Source organism: Chelonoidis abingdonii, chromosome 2, assembly GCF_003597395.2.
Source record: "Chelonoidis abingdonii isolate Lonesome George chromosome 2, CheloAbing_2.0, whole genome shotgun sequence".
In the NCBI taxonomy this organism is placed as follows: domain Eukaryota; kingdom Metazoa; phylum Chordata; order Testudines; family Testudinidae; genus Chelonoidis; species Chelonoidis abingdonii.
This window is the reverse complement of record NC_133770.1, coordinates 239,840,642-239,865,181: the sequence shown is the minus strand read 5'-3', so window position 1 is coordinate 239,865,181 and position 24,540 is coordinate 239,840,642. Positions and strand designations below refer to the sequence as shown.

General features: G+C 39.0%; 1 protein-coding gene across 1 annotated transcript in view; it reads left to right on the top strand.

The window, feature by feature from the left end:
- Positions 1-12,307, top strand: part of CPA6 (carboxypeptidase A6) — a 118,660-nt gene extending 106,353 nt beyond the window's left edge. The window contains exons 9-11 of the mRNA XM_032804995.2: positions 2,634-2,836; positions 10,291-10,375; positions 12,034-12,307. Of these exons, the coding sequence (XP_032660886.1) occupies positions 2,634-2,836; positions 10,291-10,375; positions 12,034-12,221 (476 nt within the window). The 3' untranslated portion in view covers positions 12,222-12,307. The remainder of the gene's footprint in view (positions 1-2,633; positions 2,837-10,290; positions 10,376-12,033) is intronic.
- The last annotated feature ends 12,233 nt before the right edge of the window (positions 12,308-24,540 follow it).

Below are 24,540 nucleotides of genomic sequence, written 5' to 3'. Positions count from 1 at the left end.
ACAGATTGCACGCTCTTTAGGACAGGGACTGTCTTATTACATGTGTGCATATAACACCTAACATAATCCTCATGCAGATCCATTAGACACTATTTATAGTATAACTAATATTTTAAAAAAACACTAGGCAAATACTTAGGGACAAATCCTTATCTCATAAACCAAACACAATTTAAAGAGCTTCACTGACACTTGGCATAGGGAATTGGGAGTTGGGGGCAGAATTTTCACGTAAGGCCTGCCACATAGCTGAGCTGTGGAGAAGATTACCTCATACTGGCAGAAGTAGGAGATGTAAGCAAGTCTGGGGCTTGTACTGTCCCTTATCTCACCCTTAATCCTACCTCAATGCTTTTGTATGAAAATGAGCTCTGTTCATTTCAACACTTCTACACAGCGTGAACACAGCATTTCCAGTTTATTTTGGGCCTTGCACATTTGCAGTATGTTCTGAAGGATTTGACTGTCTCAATAAAACACTGCAGGATACAAAAATCAGGCAGATGGTTGACATTTACTGTATTTCTATTTTCTCCTTGTGACTGTAGCGTTGATACTTGATAGTAGTTGATGTTTACTGTGTTTCTCCCCCTCCCTTCCCCAATTCTGTTTGTAACTTTAAAGAACTTCCAGTATGGAAACTCGTAGTCAGCTCGTTGCATTATCCAAAGTCATTCATTCACAGGACAACTTCATTATAAGAAGAGAGTTTAGAAAAATCTGTTCTTATACAGAGAGAGAAACTAGAGCCTACTCTTCATCTTGTTTTCTGCACTGGTTCTGTGTGAGGGAGGAGCCTTCTTCAGGGTTGTTCAGTCAGCATGTAGGCATTATTAAAACTAATTTATGGTATAAATATGGGTTTATCTGAAAGCAGGGGGTTACACCTTGTTTTTATTTATTATGGACAAGATTTCTGTCTGGCAATGAAAGTATAGTCATGTCAAGGCACTATTGAAATGCATTTTTAAGTTCTCTCTTTAATATACATTACCTTAAAAGTAGATCTGTTCTTCAAAACAATTTTCTGAATAAGAAAATTCTTACCATTGCTTATTTTGGCTAAAGTTGTGCAAAATATTTGATGGATTTCACAGAGAGATTGTTTGGTATTTTTATTTAAAAAACAAAAACAAAAAAACCTCAACAATCTCAGTAGTTTCACAAGGTTTGGGTTTTTTTTTTAAATTGGGATACAGATTTTGCCTAAAACTAACTGACCAGGTTAGACATTTGAGGATTTTCCCCAACATACTAGAATGTCAAGGGCGGCAATAAGCTGTCAGTGGCACCTACACCAGCCACCCCACCTGATTGTGGGGACACAAGGCTAGGAAAAAGGGCCATGTCCATGGATCCCTTATGCTAGTGAGTCCAGATTTCTGGATCTGCTCCTTGGGATTATAGAGACCAGCCTTCAGGCTGCTATAATTTATGCCAGGAACCCAGGAGGCTGCAGGATCAGGAAGTGCGAAAGTCACCTCTGTACCCTCCCTCCTGAGCTGTGCTGAGCACTTCTTAGTCTCAGCTCAGTTTCTGGGCTTAGCCTAAGCTAAATGAAGTGTTTTCACATGACAACTGCACATTTTAACAGAGAGCTGCAGAGCAATAACACTATGACTACCATATTCCTTGCTACTGCCAGGGTCTTAAGTACTTTTTTCATAAATTTCTTTTGTGTGATAAGTGTCTTTCACTTTAAGTGGAAGGAAACCAGGCTTTGCAGGAATCCTTAATAACATGAAATATAATAGCAATAGTTATGAGGGGCGGCTCTAGTTTTTTTGCCGCCCCAAGCACAGCAGACAGGGCACCCCCCATGGCTTGCCTCCCCAGGCACGCGCTTGGAGCACCGGTGCCTGGAGCCACCGCTGAGAGCTACTCAGCTTAATACCCTAAAATGGGGTGGCACTTACAGAAGTGATGAAAAAAAAACTACCAGCCCCAACTGCAGATTCAAAAATGAATATAGCTCTAAGATCATGAGCTGGGATTTGAAAAGATAGCTATACTTAAGCAAACGTGGGTATGCAGTGGTTATGGTGAGGGCAGTTGGTTTGCTCCCTGCAAAGCAGATGGCCACCAAGTCATCTAAGTCTCAATAGCATCCTGTCTAAACATCTTTTCAAATATTACAGCTACAAGAAATAGCTATTTTCCAGAGTCCCAAAGACTTTGCACTTTCTTGATATTTCATCTCCAGTTACAGCATTAAATGAATCATGAAAATAGACATATCTCCAATAGTAAACAGGGTAATCTCATAAGATCCTAGATCCTTATAATCCTACTGTAAACAGGGAAATTCAGTTTGCCATGAAGAATGGAAGTTCTGAATTGTTCAATGTATTGCTATGTGCCAGTTGCAATTCCAGTTTCCTGGGGGAGGCCTGTATCATCTTTGTGGCAAGGATATATGCCTAGTGGATAAAAATTCATTCTGTTCCACTGATTTCTTGGCTGTTTGCTTCCATTCATTCTTTTCAGGTAGCAGGTTCTCTGTGTTTTCAGAAGTAGGATGGCAATTTGTGTGCTGTTTTTTAGGCATCTCCATAAGCACAAGATAAGCCAGAATTGGACCGTTACATGCGATTTGTGAATATTCATTGCTATTTTTCTTTTTCAATGTGTAGATGAGGGGGCTTCCTTTCACCCATGTGATGATACGTACTGTGGTCCCTTTCCCGAGTCTGAGCCTGAAGTAAAGGCTGTAGCTCACTTTCTTCGCAAACGCCGGAAACAAATAAAAGCCTATCTGTCTTTTCATGCATATGCTCAGATGTTGCTGTATCCATACTCTTACAAGTATGCAACAATTCCAAATTTCAGCTGTGTGGTAAGTGCAATAGTTCTTGAAGATTACACACCCTTCTATGCTATTTCTGTTATTGTTTAGAAAACAGACCTGGTTCTCTAATACGTCATATTTAGCCATATTTATTTCAGCTCTATTTACAGTCTTATACCAGTTATGTAACCTTTATTCTAATTGAATTAATGGTGACCCACTTAGAATGGGATAGTTTCTTCCATCAATCTCTATAAAGTAATTTATAGGCTAATAAGTGGAGTTTTAATTAGTGTTATCGTAAACTATTAAATATTAATGGAAGCTGTTACTAAATCCCCATGCACTTAGCTGAAAGTCTATCTCTATATGTTTGAAAGAACTGAAGAGGTATAAATACTTGGCATAAAAAAGATTTGATATTTTAAAGTTTGAACTTATTAATAATATAGAAACCTAGTAACTATTACATTTCATCCAGAAATAAAGCTTCTAACCCCTAATATTGCAGCTCACTGAGCTAATACTGTTACCCCCTTTGATCTGAGCAATCAGCCAATATTTAAGGTCTTGTGGGTTGTTTCCTTTAGGAGAAATTGATGATGGAGTCAGGGGTTTTTCATGCAATCCTGTTTATTTATCAAGCTTTTCTAAAAAGTCCAGTTTCCCAGACTTTGTATAAAATTAAAGAGGGGACAGTTTTTTTGCTTACAGTACCAAGCATCTTTTCAGCCAGCACTGCCCAAAGATCTCTCCCTCTTGACTTTCTCTCAAGGCCACATTACTGGTGCTTCTCTTGAGGTCTGCTTCTGTCCACAGACACAAACCCCTCCACCAAATAATACCCACCTGCTGTATTTGCATTTAGTACTCCACAAAACTCCCTCCACTCACATAGCTCAGTTTCTGACCAGCCTTTCACTATGCCTCTTTTTTGGATTGTGGCTCCTATTATTTCAGCTATCTTACTCCAAAAAGGAGCTTAACAGCTCCTAACTTTTATCCTGAATGTAGGACGGTATCATACTCACCAGCTTCACTTAGGTTTTAGCCCTCTTCCATCATAATACAGTACAAACTGAATTCTCTTAGTTGCATGTATCTGGAGTATGGATCGAGGGGCTCAGCAGCATTTTTTTTTTTTTTTTTTTTGGTGGGGAGGAGGCATTAGGACAAGCAAAAGATCTTTCCTGACACTATTTCTATTAAGACTTAATTGCTCCAACTCCTGAAAATTTCCTGTGTCTGATGTCATGCTTGGGAAGTGGAGCAAACTATGAGTGATTCAAGAAGCCAGAACAGCTAAAAATGAGGATTATAAGGAGTTGCAGGATGACCAAACATTTAATTTGCAATGTATCAGTAAGTAATTCCTGATAGTGAATGAATTGTCTGTTGATTCCATGAAGGGAGAGTAGGGTCTAGAGGGAGTTCCACCCAAGTGAAGTAGTCACTACCATTAGATCAAGAACATGAAACTCTGATATTTCATCTGGAGAACAGAGAAAGCAAACCTACCTTCAAGAACTGGCAAGACAGCAGAAGGAGAAGATATGGCATTAGGAAGAACTGGTCTTCCAATGCCAAGAAGAAAATTGCAGAATATCCTTATGGACACATCTGGAATGAAATGAGAAAGTAGCAGGCAAAGACAGAAGCAGGCAGTGGGTCAAGAAATTAATTCTTGAGGAAGAATCTTAAAGTGAAGGCTTTTACACATCAGTAAATCTTTAATGCATCTTGCTTTAATCATCTGGATTCTTCTTCCAGTCTATGGCCCACTCTCTACCCTTCCCGTCTGTAGCATTTAAATTAGAGGAAGTCGGTTTAACAGTTATGGGTTTATTCATTGGATCAGTGGAAGCCTTTCCATTGACTTCACTGGACCTGGGATCAGACCCTTTAAGAGCCAGTGGCAGGTTAAGTGGAGCAGATACCTGAAAAAGCAGCCAAAGACACTTTTAGCAATTAGAAGCCAACATCTCTGGATAATTATGGCTTTTAAATATAAAGCAATCAAAATAAACTTTATTAATGTTCCACTGACATCCTGGCCTTTACATCTGTTTGCATTTCAATCTCACTAGCTCCCTGAATGTTTTTTTGGAAGAGGAAACAAACAAAAAGTACTTTTGTATTGATGGGCTAGTTCAACACAAGCAGTAAACATAGGAGAGAAGCATAGTGAAATGGAAGAGTCAAGCTGTTGGTAACAGATTTCAGAATGGTGGCCATGTTAGTCTGTATCAGCAAAAAGAATGAGGAGTACTTGTGGCACCTTAGAGACTAACAAATTTATCTGAGCATAAGCTTTTGTGGGCTAAAATCCACTTCATCAAATGCATGCAGTGGAAAATACAGTAGGAAGATACATATACACAGAGAACATGAAAAAAGAGTGTTGCCATACCAACTGTAATGAGAGTAATCAATTAAGGTGGGTTATCATCAGCAGGAGAAAAAAAAACTTTTGTAGTGATAATCAGGATGGCCCATTTCCAACAGTTGACAAACTCCATGCTAATTTTCCCCCTACTGTTACTCACACCTTCTTGTCAACTGTTGGAAATGGCCATCCATTGCTAGTTTAGCTTCAAGATGTATTGATTTTCAATATTTAAAATATCTACCATAATAAAATATGGTAAGATTTCAGCTCACTTGAACTTTTGTGAATAGCTGTGCTGAGGTGGAAAGCAGAATTATAATGAAGCTTCCATCTCATTTATCTCTCACCTGTGGTTGACTGAAAACACTTTATTCGTCCAGATGGATTTCATGTGTTGAGGTTGGTCAGCAAGTGAAAGCTGTTCCAGGGGCCTCCACATGCATGAGGGGTTAGGAACATTTAGTGTAAACAGGGTCCTTAATTATTCCTGAGCAGAAAGCAAAGATGCTTCTGTCCAGTTCACTACACACTACTGTGCTGTTGTTTCAGTTAAAGTGATAAATTATTCAGTGATGCTTTGAAACTGGAGTGCAGTATATTGGTAACAACGTGCATAGATATTTGGCTCTAATTTAGACAACTCCCTTATTAAGTTTCAACTGAAACCTGTTATGTTAAGATCTTTAAAGGGAAGCTGGACTTCAGTTATTGTTTGGTAAATGTCTGCACCAGTTATTTCAATCTGAAGGGTGTTTTATTTAAAGTTTAATTTACTAGTCATATTTTTTCTATATAATCCTTTGTTTCAGTATTCGCAGCTCCCTTTGCTGAAATCTGCTAATATTGCAAGTTCTCAGGGCCTGCTCTTGAAACATGCTTGGAATTTTGATTGCTCAGCATCATTCTGGATCAGACCTATATAGCATATGAAGCATTTCAAAATTGTTCCCTTCCTTCTCTATATGTGGCACAAACAGATGGAGTGAACACATTGCTGGTAGCCTGAGAACTGTGCACTCACTACATCCAGGTGTTTGTTTCCTTTATATTGGAAGCATATTATGGTCATTTACCATGGACCTTCACTCAGTTGCCACATCTGAACAGGAATCAGTACAATATTATCCTTCTTTTGAAATAATATTGCAAAAGAATTTCTCCAAAATGTTTTCAACAGGGTTTTTTGTTTGTTTGTTTGTTTGACCATTATTTGATATACGGGTTTTTGGAACCTTGAAATTGAATATCAATTATCAATATTTTCTCCCTTCCATGACATACATGCTGGTGTGATGTTGTAAGATTATTCCTCAGTGGCAGGTCACCCATATGAAATCATAGCATTTTTCCACTCCCCTACATGTATTTCAGATGGTGGATTCCAAGCAATATCATAGGAGAAATAGGCCCAAGTGGCAGCCCCACCCCTTTTCATAGATCTCAAAGAATGGCATGTAGCTGGGAGTCTCTATTTTGGGGTAAGTGGTTGGGCAGGAGCAGAGCTGGGAAATGGCCAGTCTACACAGGATCACTCCCACCTCCAAACCTGTTGAATTTCCCACAGGAGCTCATTATAGCATTAGCTTCATTTCCTAGTTCCATGCATTCTCTCTCCCTTATGGGGCTGGGAGAGAAAAAAGCACAGGCTGGGAACCTCTTGCAGCACAGTTCTTCCACTACAAACCAACAGAGGCAACTATAAACCAAAAAAAGACCACTTGCGGGATTCTACATTAGTGTACTGGAATTTCTTCTAGGATAAAAAGTAGTTTCCGCTCCAGTGAAAAGCTACATACAGCTCCATGCCCCATCCAAAATGAATTTTCTACAACCCTACTTGTTGGACAAAAAAAAAAATGTAACATTGAAACCCATATGGAGTATCAATAAAGAATTACAACCCAAGGTCTTTGGAGAACACATCCTGAAGTAAGTCTTCCCATTTTCTGGCCTTCCAACAACTCCCCACAGTCCAGAATCCACAAAAACAAAGCAGTACCAGACCCTGCTATAACAGATGCAAAAACATGTAGACCTCTCCACTGATACAATAATCAACACACCCTTCAAGATCCATGGGTCCTACACATGCCTATCACAACATGTGGCATCTCTCATCCAGTGCACTAAATACCCCAATAATAAATATGTGGGTGAAACCAGACAGACAATCACTATACCCTCAAAAATGAACTCACAAACATAATAGACAAAAACAACCTACCATCCATGGGTAAACACTTTTCACAAAACCTGCACAACACCTTCAAAAGATCAGCCCCAAAGCTTCAGTTCGTAACTTTGGTAGACACTAAAAATCATACAGCTAATAAAGACACTGGATTTATGGTTTATTACAACAATTAATAACTCACTAACTCCACTTTTTTGTCCTCTGACTGCAGAGGTGTTACTTGAACGGTCTTCTAATGTGTGTTAGCTATTCATGCAAAACAATCTGTCCCACCGTGTATTTAGCTGTGAGACTCTGAATACCTTTCCCACACCTGAAAAGCAGTTCAAAAGGTTGCTTCTTTTACCAACAGAAGTTGGTCTAATAAAACATATTACCTCACTCACCTTGTCTCCTTGATATTTTGGGACCAACATGGCTACAACAACACTGCTGCAAACAAAAATCATTTTGCTGTCAAAAATGTGTTCATCCATTAAATTGTAGAATCATAAAAATGTAGGGTTGGAAGGGCACCCAACAGGTCATCTAGTGAACCCCCCTTTGCAGAGGCAGGACCAAGTTAGCCTTGACCATCCTTGACAGGTGTTTGTCTAATCTGTAACCACCTCGTAGCCACCTGTAACCACCTTGTAATTTTATGCCTGCTTGTCATTTAGAGCCACATAGGCCACTTGGGGGCTTCCCCAATCACAGTGGAGGGAGGCTAGCCACAGTGTCCAACTTTCTGTCCCAGCCTGCACCCATAGCCACCCTCTCAAAGGTGCCCAGGAGTGCACTTGGGCTGTCCATAGGACCCATTTTATACAGACCCAGTCCCTGTGCCTGATTGCTCTCATATAAAGCCCTGCAGACTCTTTTCCAGCTCTTCCTGCCAGGTGAGCAACATCTGCCTGTCCAGATGGTGTGACTGCTGGAAACTTTAGAGAGTCTTCTGCATCTTCTATTGCTGTCTCGTCACCATTGCCAGCAGGGTTGCTGAAACAATTTATATAGTGGGGGATGCTCTGAGCCATTGAACCAAATTGTAAACCATGTATAGAATGGAAACTACTTTGAGTCAGGAGGTGCTGCAGCACTCCCTACACTCCTAGTTCCAGCACCTATGATTGCCAGGTCTCCTACATTGTCTAAGCCATCTAACCCTTGCACCAGTTCAGATCCCGGACAAGTCTGCAGTGTAACAGCATCTTATCCTACTCCAGTCTGTTTTCTAGCCACAGCCTGCTCAGAGACCTTCTGGACAAATACCTTGTGCTATTTATTTACAGTGTTCCCCATTACAAACTTGCACAGCTCAGTATTTACAAGTACATAATTCTTAGCTCCCTCAGCCAAGGAGTGGAGAGACAAAAGGGCACTCTCCCTGAGGCTCTTTCCTGTCTCTGCTTCTCAAAAGCTTTCCAGTGTCTCTCTTCCCCACAAGCACTACTTTCCTGTGCCTTTTATACTTTATGGGCTCATGGGTTAATTAGTCTTAAAGCCCTTTATAGTCCACCTCGAATCTATCAGTTAGGCACAGCTTTTCCCCTCCCATTTACTCCAGGACAATTTAATTGATGATCCAGTGATCAGAGTTATAGTAAAGCTGTTGTTGCCCAGCACTCTGTTACACATACCACCCCCTCCATCATCCAAGTCATTAATGAAACTATTGAGTAGGCACTAGACCCAAGAGAAACCCTCCAGTACCCCTCCTCCCTATATGACCCTGATAACAATTCTTTCAGTGCACATTTTCCACCAATCATGCACCCACTTTATAGCAATTTCATCTAGACAGCATTCCCTAGTTTGCTTATGATGGACTGTGTCTAAAGCTTTACTAAAATCAAGATGATCACATCTACAGCTTTCCCCCTGCCCCCCATCCATTAGGCCAGAAATCCCAACAAAGAAGGAAAGGAGGTTGGTTTGGCATGATATTGACAAATCTAGGTAGGCAATTTCTTATCACCTTATTATCCTCTAGATGCTTATAAACTGACTGTTTAACAATTTGTCCAAGTATCTTTCCAAGTATCGAAGTTAGGCTGCCTAGTCTGTAATTCCCTGGATCCTCTTTGTTCCCCTTTTTAAAGATAGGCAAATATAGCAACTTTCTCCAGTCCTCGGGACTTCATGAGTCCTTCATAAGTTCTTGAATATAATGGTTCTGAGATTGCTTCAGCTAATTCCTTAAATACCCTAGGACGAATTTCAGCAGGCCCTGCCAATGTGAATACATCTAACTTATCTAAATATTCATTATCAAGTTCTTTCCCTATTCAAGCTTGTATTCCTTCCCCCTTGTTGTTAATATTAATTGTGTTAAGCATCTGTTCACACTTAATTTTTGTATAGAAGACTAATGCCTATTTTGCTTCAAACACCTCAGCCTTCTTGGTGTCATCTTATTATTCTCTCTCCTTCCCTGGAAAGTAGTGGACCTACACTTTCTTTCATCTTTCTATTGCTCTTAACATATTTATAGGACCTTTTCTTAATGCTTTTTGTGTCCCTTGCTAGGTGTAACTTACAGTACTGGTGCCAAAGCCTTTCTGATTTGCTTCTGTTAATGAATATTGTTTTATTCTTATCCTTAGCAATTTGTCCACCTATCCACTTTTTGCAAGGTTCTGTTTTGATTTTTAGGTCATCCAAAAGTTCCTGATGCAGCCATATTGGCCTCTTGTTATATTTCCTTCACAGTGAGATAGCAAGCTGTTGTGTCTTTAATATTGTCTCTTTGAAAAACTGCCAGCTCTCCTGAAAATATGGTAACTTAGGCTCCACATGATCATAAAACCTAGTATTACATTAGGAGGCTCATCCCACCTAGTATTGCATTAGGAGTAAGTGTTCTGTAGTTGAAGTTCCAATCCTATTACAGAAATTAATGTGAAGTCTAAAGTATTTATTTTTTCCTCCCATACACAGGAATCTGCAGCTTATAATGCTGTTAATGCTCTTCAGTCCGCTTATGGTATAAGATACAGATATGGCCCTGCTTCTAGCACTTTGTGTAAGTTTCTCTCATAAACTGATTTGTTACTTTGACCTAAATGTGGTATATAGGACAGCCTGTACTATAACAAAGAAAGCAAATCTTATCTAAAATGAACTTTGATCAAATTGTGGCAGGTGAGGAAGGCAGAGGGGAAGGTGTAACTGATTAAATCTATCTGCAATGGCAGAGATAAATGCAACAGTTTCTAAAGAGAAAAGAAAAGACACAAGGAACATATCCAAGAAGCTGCAGTAAATTTTAGCATACACAAAGATCAATAGAAAACTTCAAAACTGGATATTTAACAGTTAAATCTTGAGACTGAGAGAAAAATAATTCATAGTAAATTATGAATTTACATGCTCTCCCTCTCTCCCCTTGTAATTGAGATATCACTGCACATGATGTTCATTCAGAAACTGAGGTGGTCTTTTTAAAAGCTGGATTTAGAATATCCCAGTTTCTCATTGAGAATAAATAATAGCAAGCACACCTGTATTTGGAAATCATCTTTAAAAAAAAATATTGAATTTAAATGCTTATTCTTCCCCCAAGGGCAAAGGATCTTTAAAGCTTGGGTTTTAGCTAACAGTGTTTGTCAGCTGAGCTCTCTTGGGAGGTTAGTAAGGGCAAAGTTAAATAGTTTTCTATAACACCCTATAAACTTTTCACTAGGACCCTGTGATTTGATAACCATTTTAAGACTGAATTTGCTCAGTTAGGACAGGCTTAAAACGGCATTTTATAAACATAGCAAGATAGTTTTCTTTATTTCCTCTGCTACTGATACAAATGTGCTCAGTAAAGCATTTTTCACCTTTCCTCACAACTCACTTTCTCTTTGTGCTTAGTCCTTCAGCAGAGTGATAAGCTTGTGTTATAACCATACAGTCTTTTGCCACATCACAAGTATAGCATTGGGACTTAACGGTTAGGATCATGTCGAAGAAAATAGGCTATAAAAGATAATCTTTATCTAAGTATATGTGATAATTAAATATAGAGGCAAGGAAAAAGTATGAGGAACACAGTTCTTCTGTGAGATTTATCAGTGTTAACCACCATCCCTGCAAATGTTATTATGCACGAAGAAAACCATGGAAAATAGAGAAGGGATGGAAATGATTTTTGAAAAAAAAAATTAATGGAAAAGTTTAGTCTACTTTGTCTTCTTAGGCCCTGATCCTGCAACGTGTTGTTACATACATGAAGAGTCCAATTGAAGTCAATTGGACCATGCAAAGAAAGAGTCTGCATAGATGGACACTTTTGCAGGGCTGAGGCCTTAGATTGTAATCACCTGGGGACAGGGACAGCATCGTCCTTGAAGCTCTGTACAGCAGTGAGCACACTATAGGGGTTCAGTAAATGAGGTAGGAGAAAGAGAATGGAGAGAAAAAAACTTTCCTGGTGTGAAAGTCTTTTTATGTAAAAGATAATTATTAGATTTTTCCCACGTTAACTGCGGGCCTAAATCATATATGATGCTAAGTCCCTTCCATGAGATATTGGATGCCCATGAACTTCTCTGGGAGATGAGAGTGCTCAGCACCTTGGAGGATAAGGCCCTGAGTTGTAAGTACTCACTAAGAGTCTGAAGTACAATATGATGGTAACAGTATATTTCTTTCAACAGGACAAACAAATCATGATACCTTTTTTTCCTTCCCCAGATGTGAGCTCTGGTAGTTCTATGGACTGGGCCTACAAAAATGGGATCCCCTATGCATTTGCATTTGAGCTGCGTGACACTGGCCATTTTGGATTTTTACTTCCTGAGATTCTGATCAAACCCACTTGTACAGAGACCATGCTAGCAGTTAAAAATATAACTATGCATTTGCTAAAGAAGTGTCATTGAGAGTTATATTTGGGATCCAGAACTTAGCTAATGTTTTACTTCAGGTGTTTATTAAATAGACACTGTCAAGTCATTGCAGTTCTAAATCTAACATTTTAAAACTGTAGCTCACAGTAGAAAATGTGGTAATTATTCTACCTTGGAGGGTTGGGAGGTGAAAATCTTTTCAATTTCTGCACTGCAAAAGTCCTACTAAGTTAATATATCACATCAGTGGTTTGTTCACAGCTAAATACTCTGTCTTTATTAGGGATGTATACTAAGGTCTTGATTCTAGACCATTGAAATAGTGGAATTTTTGCCACTGACTGGAGAAAGATCCAGTCCCAAATACAGTTTTGGAGCCAAATTCTGGCAGGTTCCACACACTGCAGACTGCAAGGAAACCCACACAAAGAACTATGGGGCACAACTGGCTACCCAATTCCTTCCATTCTCCCATAAATCACAGCATCAGCGGGAACCACAAAGGAACATTCCAGAGAGGGGTCTATAGATCAGTATAGTTCACATGTTCATGCACTTATGTCCCCTAACCCAGCATTGGCCCTTCTACATAATGCCCTGTATCCCTGGTAGGACTAACTTACATGTGCTCCATGGTTCCTGCTGGCCAGACTACAGGCAGGAAACAGTGTGATTTCTTCACCTTATGTGTCTGCACTTTAGAGGCCATTTCTTTCATGTAGTGCCAGAATTTGACTCCTAGTTTTCTTTTAAATATTCAGAGTTAGATATTCTTAAATAGAGAGACCAGCATATTATCATGTATAAATATACATTTTAAAAGTAGTGTTCCCTGTAATAAAGAATTATAATAGAACAATTAAGAGATATAATATTCCACTGTATGGATGTATAACAAAATAATTTGCAGTGACTGTGGACTTGGACAAGATCATCAGCTTCTGTACATAGCTATAGGAAATGAAGTTACACCATTTTGCACGAGCTGAGGATTTGGCCCTTAAACTAAAACAAACAAATTGAATTTCTTATTTCTAGGTACTTACAGTGAGTGCTCTGTGGCTACATGGCTATTCAAGGTTTTCACATGTTTTAAAGACATTGATAATGGATTTTTAACTGAATGGGACCTAAAAATGTGGAAGCTTTGCAGCTGACAGGTTTCTAGTGAAGAAGAACAGTATTTGAAAGAACAATGCTGAAAGCACAGAGGTTTTTTGGTATTTTCAGAATAATATTTTTGTTGCTATATCTTTAACATTTTATATGTTTTAGTACTTTTGTTTTGAATTTAAATTTGTCATAAAGTGTTAAATAAATCACATTTGTTAATAAAATCTACAGACATATGAAGCATTCCTCCCATGCGCCTCCCCAACCCCTCTTTGTAATGTCATCCCTTGATCTATCACATTTAGTTATTAAACTCCTTGGAGCAGAGAAAGTCACTTGTTTGTCTGTACAGCATCACAGATACCTATGGCGTTATATAAAAAAATATCTACAGAACTCAAAATCAAATAAATTACTTGAAGCTGCATTCTGGCACCCTTACTCATGTGGAATAAAACCATCTTCAGTGATTGGTTCTATTGATTTCATCCTTATGAAGTAAGGATGGCAGAATCTAGTACTGTATAACTTTAAGGATAAAATATCATTAATAAGAAAGATGTTTATTTTCAATGTGTAACATTGCAATATATATGTTGTATTATTATTGTATAGCTGTTTTATATATATACACACACAAGTTAAAATACATACATACATAAAAGTCACTTTTATGACTGGAAGCAACTTTCCTTGTTGGTTTATGGTTTTGTTTTGGTTTTCCTTTCATGTTTAGGTCAAGCTACTTAGAATATACTTGATTTTGGCTTAGACATTTTAGATTTAGCTTTTTTCAATTCAGTTACTATAGTATGACACCGAATCTCTTTACTTAGTCTTAATTTTGCCTTTTTGTAGTAGACTGGGTTATGTTTGGGATTTTTCCATTAGAAGAATCATCCAATTCAAGATCTAAATTACATGAGATGCATTTTTGCATGTTAAAATTCACTTTCATTATTTTTATTATTGACAGTTGCTTCCTAAAAAGCATTCACATTAACTCAGACTTGTTTGATTAAATCAAGCTTCTGTGCTGATTTAATTAGAGGCCAAAGCACAGAAGCACTCAGGAAGTAGATTATATATATATATATCTTTCCATTTATAACCTTCCCTTGATCAAAACCATTTTGGAAAATACAGTAACAGCCCCTTGCTGTGCATGGCTCCTTGATGGTGATGCTAAAAGCACACATTCCACCCAGTTAGTCATGGTGCTGATCAGCTGCAGAAAGTTATTCAAGATTCAGCTCACAATGTTCATCTACTCATGACATTTGAGAGTAGGGTGGAAGAGAGGAAGGGAGCAAGCCACCCAATCAGGAAGAGGCAACATTAGTGGTAGCTTGTAATCTTACCAGCACTCCAAGTAAGGATTAGCATCTAGCTGAGCCATCCAGGAGCCAGGGAGGAACCAGACTGAGAGTCAAGAGTTGTAATCGGCCTCCTGCATTTCTCTTCCTCCAGGGAGGAATTAATCTTCACCAGTCCTTTTGCTGGGACAGCTGGTCAACGAGTTGGGACAAAAACCAAGGCACTGCCCACTCCCTGCCCATCCCTCATCTAACTGCACAGAAAGGGAATAGCACCCACAAAACAGCAACCACACATGAGAGGGCATAGTCCTGTTCCTATCTCTTTGCTAGACACAAACTGCTCAGAGATCTTCTGGTCAAACACCTCATTAAATTTATTTAGAGTATCTTCCCCAAAGTCATTCCAAACTTGTGCAGCTCAGTATTGGCAAGCATATAGTCCTTAACTCACTAAAGACAGGGAGACAGAAGGTATCTTCCCTCAAGAGATCTCTCCTAGCTCTGACTCTCAGAAACCTGCCAGTTTCTCTCTTTCCCCCTTGAGCACTTCCTTCCTGTTTCTTTTCTACTTTCTAAGATAATTTACCTTGTAGGTTCTCCTCAGCCCACCCCAATCTATAAATTAGGCATAGGTTCGTCCCTCAGATTTACTCCATGCCAAGTTCATTGGTGATCCAAATGCTGGTATAGATGCTGTTGCCCTGCACTCTGTCACTCATCTCGCCCCCACCTTACCTGACAAAGATTTTTCTTACCCAATGCTCTCCCTTCCTTACTGGAAGTGCTTCCTTTCAGGGTGCTCCTTCCATCTCCAGGGTGATCATCCAGGCCCTCCTGATAGGGTCCATCCATTCTCTACCTGCAGAAGTCACTCGTAGTAGATGGAGGTTGCCTCCTAAATTCTGTTTCAGGTCCTCACATCATGGGCACCTGGTTACTCAGGGTTCCTGGTTCTCCTAACCCTCCAAAATGCACCTGAGCTTTTTCCCCTTGGTGCACCAGTGGAGAAGAGAGGATGGTCACTCAACCACCATTAACAAGTCCAGGTTATCTTTATCCACTGGGCCTACATCTTTCCACATCCCCTCACAGGGTCTCCCCTTATGTCCTGGCTTTTATTCTCCCATCTAATACAATGTAAAACCTTCTACAGTACCTTGTTTTCCTTTTCATCTTGGCTTGTGTCTTCTCGTCTAGAAGCAGCTACCTCTGTTTTGTCTCTTCCTTTCTCCTAGGGTATCACTTTCTCTCATCATGGTGATATTTTTCCCCTCTTGGGGCACCCCAACAACCACTTGTTTTCCCCAAAGGAAGGGCCTGCAGTCACTGCGAAACACAATGGTAAGGAATAACTTATTCCCTACCCCTACTTGTTTCCAAAGTGAACCTCCCACAGACTTCCAAGGGTACCTCTGTCATAAGGCAGCACTTTTTAATCCCTATGGATACATGCAATGTTCACATTTACAACTGGAATCATCTAGTGAGTTTTTACCAACTACTGCCAGACTACAGAGCAAGCTGATTTCATGTCTACCAGGCCCCTTCAGTGCTTCCTCCCCATCCTCACAGAAATCGTAGACAGTTTCCATTCTGTCCCCTGCCAACAAGTCCCAGCCCAACCACAGAACTTGGCAAAACCATACTGCACATTGGACAGCCTCTTTTTGCGTGTCCCTGCTGCCCACACTGGTAAAAAGTAAGGGTACAAGTACCTGTCATGAGCTCTTTCTGCTTCTTCTCTACACACCTTCCCAGCAATGAGTTGGGGTCATCCACAGGGCCCATCTTAGAGAAGCCCCATCACCATTTCTGCCCCCCCGATCAAGACTCACTGCCCTTAGTAGTGACTGCTGCTGCACATTCACTTGTCCTAGTACAAAGTCCTGCAGGTGCTTTTGCTGCTGCTTCTGCCAGGTGAGCAACACCTGCCTCTCCAGGTGGCATGACTGCGGGGAACTTCCTCTTACTGTTCCACCAGCCACTGCCGTCTCCTCCAGGGTCCTGGCCACTGAACCCTTGTGCCAGCTATACCCAGACAAGCCCCTAATATGACAGGACATCATCCCATTACAGTCTGTGTGCTAGCCACAAACTGCTCTGAGGTCTTCTTCTGGTGAAACACCTTGTGCAATTTATTGACAGTGTTACCCCACCACCTTAGCTCACTCAGCCAAGGAGGGAGGAGACAGACAGTAACTCCCTCCTGAGAAAGCTCTCCTGGCTCAGACTCTCAAAAACCTGCCTGCCTCTATCTCCTCACTCCATGCTTCCTTCCTGTGCCTTTTCTGAGCTAATTAACCTTTTGGGCCCTCAGCCCATATCATTCTATCAATTAGGCATAGCTTTGCCCTTAGGTTAACTCTGAGGCAATTTAATTGGTGATCCAATCATCAGAAAGCCCTGTCACATGATCGCACGGGCTCTGGCAATGAGAGTAGCTCCCACTCAGGGAAGTAATGGGTCTCCTTACACCCCCTAACTACCCTACACACACACACATCAGGTTTCACAACTGAGCCCTTAATAAATATTCTCCTTAATTCTGCATCTAAAAAGCTAATTGGTGAAATGTGGAATTTTAGAGATGTGCATGGTTTTCATTAGAACTTTGTCATGGCGAGCAAATTCAGATGAAATAATCTTTAGAGCAGGGGTAGCACAGAAAACATAGCAGGTGCACTATATGTCTGAATGAACTATTTGGGATAAAATATGATTCTGTATGAGTTATGCAGTCCTGGTTCCCCCTGAAACATCTGTCTTAACTCTACAGCATCTGGTCTGAAGAGTAGTGAAAGATGAATTGAATTCTCTTGGAAAAAAGAAGTATTCTTTCTTCTCTAAATAATTTTGTCTAAAATTGAAAATCCAGCTGACCTCTTTGCAAAATAAAAAAAAAATAATTGCAAACGTTTTAACATTTGTCTAAGAAGCTTTGACATTTAAAAATGTTTGATGTCAAGAGCAGTCTATTTTAGGCTACTGTGGCTACATCGTGGAAGCTGCATATGAGCAGCCCAAATACATAGCCTGCACCTGGGAGTTTCAAGGATCAAGGTGGGAAGTAATACTTCTCCCCTCAAATCTGCAGCAACCTTAGAAACTGTTGCACAACATACACAGGAGAGATTGGTCAGTGGATTGGTCTAGTCACAGAACCACTAGCCAACTATTCACATCACCAGTATGACGGAGATAGAGGAGACCCCACAAAACACAACTCTGTGGTGCTCAGAGAGTGGACACTTCCTATGTGGGTCCCTGCATCTTGCTCCCTCTGCACAGTAGAATTACACTGACTTCACTGCCTATCAATCCTTTCATGCCCATAGGGATTTCAGGAGCATTAAAATGCATATAGAATCTTTGAAGAGAGAGTCACTAGCAAAATCCAGGCTATATGTGCTAAATTACGAATGGATAATATAATACTTTATGATGAATCATCAAAAGTTTATTATAAATAGAAGATTATACCTTGAAGAATAAATTAAGTATTGACTACTTGAAATTAGACTGATGTTCTTTTTTGACTCACAAATGTAAGCTGGCTGAACATTTAATCTTACCCCAGTAATTACTTACAGCTGATCCCTTTTTATTTATTATTTTTACTAGTATTCTGTCATGTACAAGATAACTTGACTGATAACCAGCTTTGGAAACATTGATTTTACTTTGCTGTGCATGTTTTGCTGAGAATATTTTATCATCCAAGACAGCATCAAATATGTCAATGGTAGAATTCTGCTATTATTAATCTTGTGGTCAACAATGTCCTATATGGCAATGTTGTGAAATCCAGAAGTGACAATTTTGTTGACTAACAGAATAACTACAGGGATTTTGAAACTGAAAATATCAATTAGCCATGATTTTCAGTGGCATTTCTTCCCAACTCTGCTAACTTACAACTTTCAATAATAATTTTTAAAAAACATAGAAACTAATTGATACGTAGGAGACACTCCTAAGTTTCTCAAAGACATCCTTCTCAGCAAAAGAATTTGCATCAAATGGGAGCCTATATCATAACATTGAACTAAGTCAAATATTAGGCTTTAGAGAGTCCAAATAATCTTAACCAGTATATAGTCTCCAGACAAGTGTTTTTACTGAGAAATATACATAACACATATTTGTCTGTAAAATGCAATGGCAGTGAATTAAATATACTGTATCTACACAATGTAGAAAGAGTTTATGAAAAGCATTGAAGCTAATGCTTCAGGTAGAAGGGGAGAGGAATTATATAGAAACATATTTTCAAAATAAGTTTAAGAATTATCAGATTTTAAAATAGAGGCCAATGACCACACAATCTGAATGTCATATTTATGACTTAAGACACCTTCCTAACTGCCAGAACCAGCAGTATGAATAGGATTCAGATTCTGTTTTCAGTCATACCAGTGTAAATCTGGAATAAAATCACTGATTCCAGATTTCCAACTTTTTTATATTGTTTTAAGAGGAGAGAAACAGCTAGTTCAATACTGAAGTAAATGGAGTTATTCTGGATTTGCATCAGAATAGCTAAAATCAAAATCTGGCCAGTGGTCTGTGGGCCAACTGACCATCCCGCCACACATTTTTTTGTTTATTTATGCCAGTGATTTTTAATAATTACCTTAGAAATTCCATCGTAACTGAGAGGCTAATAATTAAGGGTCAGATTCTGTTTTACTCATGTTGAGTAGTAGCTTATTCTCTAGGTCCCACTGAAATCAATAGCACCAGTTCTGGAATAAAGTACTGCTTATCTTGTGTAAGAGTATCTGTAATGTTTGTGTGCATTCACCTCGCCACTTATATAGCTTTGTCAGAAGACTTTTTAATTTCCAGTTTTATTTTAATACCACAATCAAATTCTATTATGAAAAATGTTTGCCACCCCACATGATTTAATGTTGTTGACTTTTACTACTGAAAGCTAGATGTTACCATGTTCCTTTAGTTCTTAAGTGACAGTAAAGCACCAGAATAATACCTCATACTTGTGGCTCTATCATTACCCAACTGCTATGGAAAATAGGGCAATTCAACAGAAAGCTAAATAAATAGTATCGATACTTTTCAAAATATAAAATCCACCTAACTGTAAATATTATACCAGACTAGAACAAAGAGTCATCGGAGTCATTTAATTAAGACAATGCAAATTAGGTAAAAAACTAACATTTAAAATATGACTAAAGAATCTCAAACTTTTTACCCTTTTTGAAAAAAAACATCTGGTAAATTAGCACAAGTTGCGTATCATCTTTCGGTTTAAAAATCTTCAAATTCACTGAAAAATGTAAAGCATTTGTTATGGTCAATGTATTTATATTAAATTTTCATGTTCATGGAAGATAAAAGTGTAAGACCCATGGAGACTTACCGTAATTGTTTTCTTCAGGTCAGCTATACAAGAAGAAATCAGTGTGCAGCCTTATTCCCAGTCCAGTTGATTATATCCACAAACTTTCATGCCACACTAGCACCACAAAGTCATCAATGCTGCCAGTATATCCTGGCAAGAAGTTAGTCAGCCATGAGAAGAAAAGATCCACAGAGGGTAGCTTGTAAATGAGTTCCCCACCTTCTGTACTCTGTAGCTGAATGTACCTGTTGCCATAAGATTGCAGCTGAAATTTTAAAGTTTGAAATTCTACATCCTTGGGGCTGGAGCTAACCTCTTTTGCAAATGACCTCAAAAGAACAGATGGATAGATTCTGGGCCTGATTTAACTACCAGTCTTTTTCTTATAAATTATTATTTATTTTAAATACTTACAAATTGGGGGATCTCCCCTAACTCCAGTCACTAGAAACAGGGGCGGCTCTATGTTTTTTGTCGCCCCAAGCACAGCAGTCAGGATCTGCCCATCCCGCGCCTTCATACCCACCGCCAAATTGCCGCTGAAGCCGCGGGACCGTGTGCCACTCTCACAGCGACCGGCAGGCTGCCCCCTGCGGCTTGCTGTCCCAGGCACGCGCTTGCTGTGCTGGTGCCTGGAGCCGCCCCAACTAGAAAGTAGTGAGATGACACCCCCACCTGATTGCTGGAAAAAGAAAAAGTTCTTGGGGCAGAGGCACTTCAACTACCTTTTCTTCAGGGAATAGGTGAATCTTTAACCCCATGGGTCCCTTGCTAATTACCCTGGATTGGCAGGAACTGAGTGGACAGGCAGGAAAATCTAGCTGTCTTCAGTTTGCAGTTCATTTCAACTATCCCCTGGGTAAATGGCTGAGTCAACTACAGAAGAATCTGCCCTTGAATTAAGACATTAGGGAATGCATTCATAATTAATATATTCAAATGGTAATTGAAAAAATCCTGTCATACTCTCAAGCCATGCAGACAATGCATTCATTATACATGACAAAGAAAGTCCTCCCACTACAACAAAGAAATTAGATGCACAGCTTATTTGTAACGTCCATTCTATGCATTTAAGGTTTAGAGATACTCTTTCCAGCCCTTTTTTTTTATTAAAGAAGATATGGTGCAGAGCACACCCATAACAGTAAATTATTCTAACCTATCTCAAGGCTGTTAGGAGTATATACTTTACCTTAGCCAATAGGTAGTCTAGTCTGAAAAGATGTTGTAATGGGTGTGAATGTGGGTGCTTTTTCCTTTGGTGCAGACTATGGGCCATTCTTTCTGAAATGTCATATTCTTTTGTATACAAGTACTTCTCTTAGTATCACTCAGATTGTTGTTTTTATACTTTCAAAAACAAAAAAATTAATTAAATGCTATTATCATTTCTGCACAGAATATCAATTTGTGTCTGAAGAGGTATACAGAGAGACAGTTTGGGCAGGTATAAATTTTAATCAGAATTTTTATATTTCATCAAAATACTGTATACCTGTAAGATCTATCAAATAGTGCTATAGTCTAAATGACTTCTTTTTTTAAACTTGTCATAACTTTGACAAAAATAATATCTTCAGGTTGAAAAGTTCCATGATTTGCCATAGTCCAAGTGATTGATATTGTTATTGATTTTTTTTCTAGTTTCCAAAAATTTGGTTTCGCTGGTTTTGAGTTAAAAGGGACAAAAACAACAAAAGCTAAGTGTAGAATATTTGTCTGTGCTCAACTGACCAAAAATTGCTTAGTTTTAATACATGCAAGTCAGTATATCTTTAGTTTTTCTGAGGGATAAGTCATCTAGTTTGAAATAAATTACTATATTTACAGAGCTAAGTATTGTCAAATTGACATACTGTTATTCTCCTGGGAGACAGCCTAAAGGTTAATTCAGTGGAATTCATGCTATTGTGGTAGGAGAATTAGAATTATATTTGATCTTGTTCCTCAGAAACTGTCAGAAAAGCATTCTGTATTTGAATATATCTTATGAGGTGAAATTTGCCATATCATGCTGTTTCTCTCCTCCATTTCTTTTCATCCATTTCAAAAAGGAAAAGAATACTGTCTGACAGTAGCATCTTAAAGCTATAATAAATGCTAGCCTTTGGTAACCAATTTAAATCATGAATCTCTTACAAATATGTGAACTTCCCCACATACCTACGCAGATTCATTCACAGACAAACGAGATGTCTCTTTGTGCAACGTGTACTGTACAATGACTTTTATATAATGGTGTAACTGCAATACTTGGCAAATGATACAGTTGCTGATAGCAGCCAGCATGTTCTCGGTGTCTATCTCATAAACTATGTAAACCTAAGAGTCCAACTGGTTTGGACAGACACCTAAAGATCCCTGATACTGCAAGAACTTATTTTCTTCATATGGAAAAAAAAGTTCTCCTCAGTTTGCTGCAAGATATTCCTGCAGGTCAATTGCAAGGCTGAGCCACTACTGATATTAATAATGTATTATTATTACCACAGTGCCTAGGAGCCCTAGGCCAAGACCCCAGTGTGAGAGGCCCTGTACAAACACACCACAAAAAGATGGTCTCTGCTTTAATGATGCCCTTTCTGCTCTGGGTTGATCCTGTGAGGTGTGGAGTGTACTCAACTCCCAGTGAAATCAAAGTGATCAGAGGATGCTCAGGATACCTGCAAGACTGAAAACTTGTGAAAAATGTGCTATACATTAGAACTTCATGAAAAAGCCTGTTCAAAACTATATATATAACAAAATGTAAACGACTTTTTGAGTTAAAGAGTGGTTCCTGAGAATGTTTAGATATTTTCTAGTAAAACCTTGGCTGTATTTTAGGCCTGTATTTATGCTACTTAAAAGTTAGGAAAATTCACATCCACGAATGCCATAGTTAAGCCGACTAACCCCCAGTGTAGACATGGCTACGTGTCAGAAGATGCTTCATTTTCAAAATTGCTTTTTGCTCTTTGTAGCCCAGTTTGGAAGTAAACAACAATTATTACCATCCTCCTGTCTGTTTGGTGAATTGGTGGATCCAGTCCTACTCAATTACAGTGAATCCATCCCCACAGTTGGTACTAACTGACACCTTGCTGCTTGTCTTTGAAAAGAGGCCAAAGATGGATTGTGCCTGAAGAACTAACTACTTTCTCACCCCCCAAGTTGATTCTTCCAGGTCAGTTTTGAGGCCCATTGGCAGGACAATACAGGGAAGCTGGCTCATGGTGTACCTTTTTTGAGGACAGAATACTTCAAGTCTCAAGGGCTGTCAGGCCACCACCCTATACAAACACTAAAATTAATGTAAAAATTTTAAAAGGAGGGAGGAAACACTCATTTTTTGCATATCACCAGCATGTTCTAGATCCTCAGCTGGTGCAAACTGGTGTAGGTCTATTGGCTTCAGTGGAGCTGTGTCAATTTACATCAGCTGAAGAGCTGGCCCAGTCAGTGTAATGTGTGCAAACAACTGATGAACACAGACCCTCAGCCCCAGAAGACCCTCAACATAAAACATGTCATCATAATATTGTCACTCAAAGTTGTTGAAATCAACATATTTTCTTTTTACTCTGTGTATGTTTATGTAAAATCCCATCTATTACCTGGTATCAAGGTCTCAATCTACACAAGACTGTCCCTACCCTGCTTAGTTGTCTATTGAAAGATACACAAAAGTTTGCTATAAGACAGTTTTCTGGGTGTTACTTCTTAACACTTATGGATGTGTCTCTCTTTGAAAATCCTCTTTGGATGGTGACCTGCTGAGAGCTTTTTAAAAAATGTCAGTAAGTAAAATACTTGTATGTATATCCTGATATTAAAAACTGAAAGAAAAAAGATTACACTCCATAGTGGGAATATGCAGAATGAAAGTGCCAACTAATATGTTTGGGGTTTGTTTTCTCTCTTCAGTCATTATTAAGAAGATTAAGGAACAGGCACAGAGGAAATGCCTAATTAGTGGTGGTATAAAAGATCTGGATTAAATATGAGTAATATTATGCACTGAACGGAGTGGAATTAGATTCTTTTGGCTGTTGGAAAAAAGAACAATTTTAGCAGGAGATGAAATAACTGAAAACCCAATAGATACAGGGGAAGATGAAAGGAAAACAATAATGAGCGGTAATTAGGTGATAGAAGGGTCAGACTGCCTACTGAGAGAACAAACAGAAATTAGTGGCAAAGAAGCCAACTGAAAGATCAAAAGTAAGAAAACAAACTTTGGCAAATAAACAAAAAATAATAATTTTTTATTTGAAAGGATTGCATGAGACTTAGAAAACAACCTCTACACTAAAGAATTTAAAGTAAATGGATATTAATGATTGTAGTTCTAATTTTTGAAGAAGGAAGACTAAAGAACAAAAAATCTAGAAAAGAATCTATTGTTAGCATGAGGGATCTCACATCTCACGATCAAGGTTTTTCATACCTAAAAATTAACATGGTCTTGGAAGTGGCCCCATGTACATGATCTTATCTTGAGGAGTCCCGTGATATAATTTATTTTTTAACATATTTAGTGTGGAGGGGGGCTCTGGGTATAGTATCA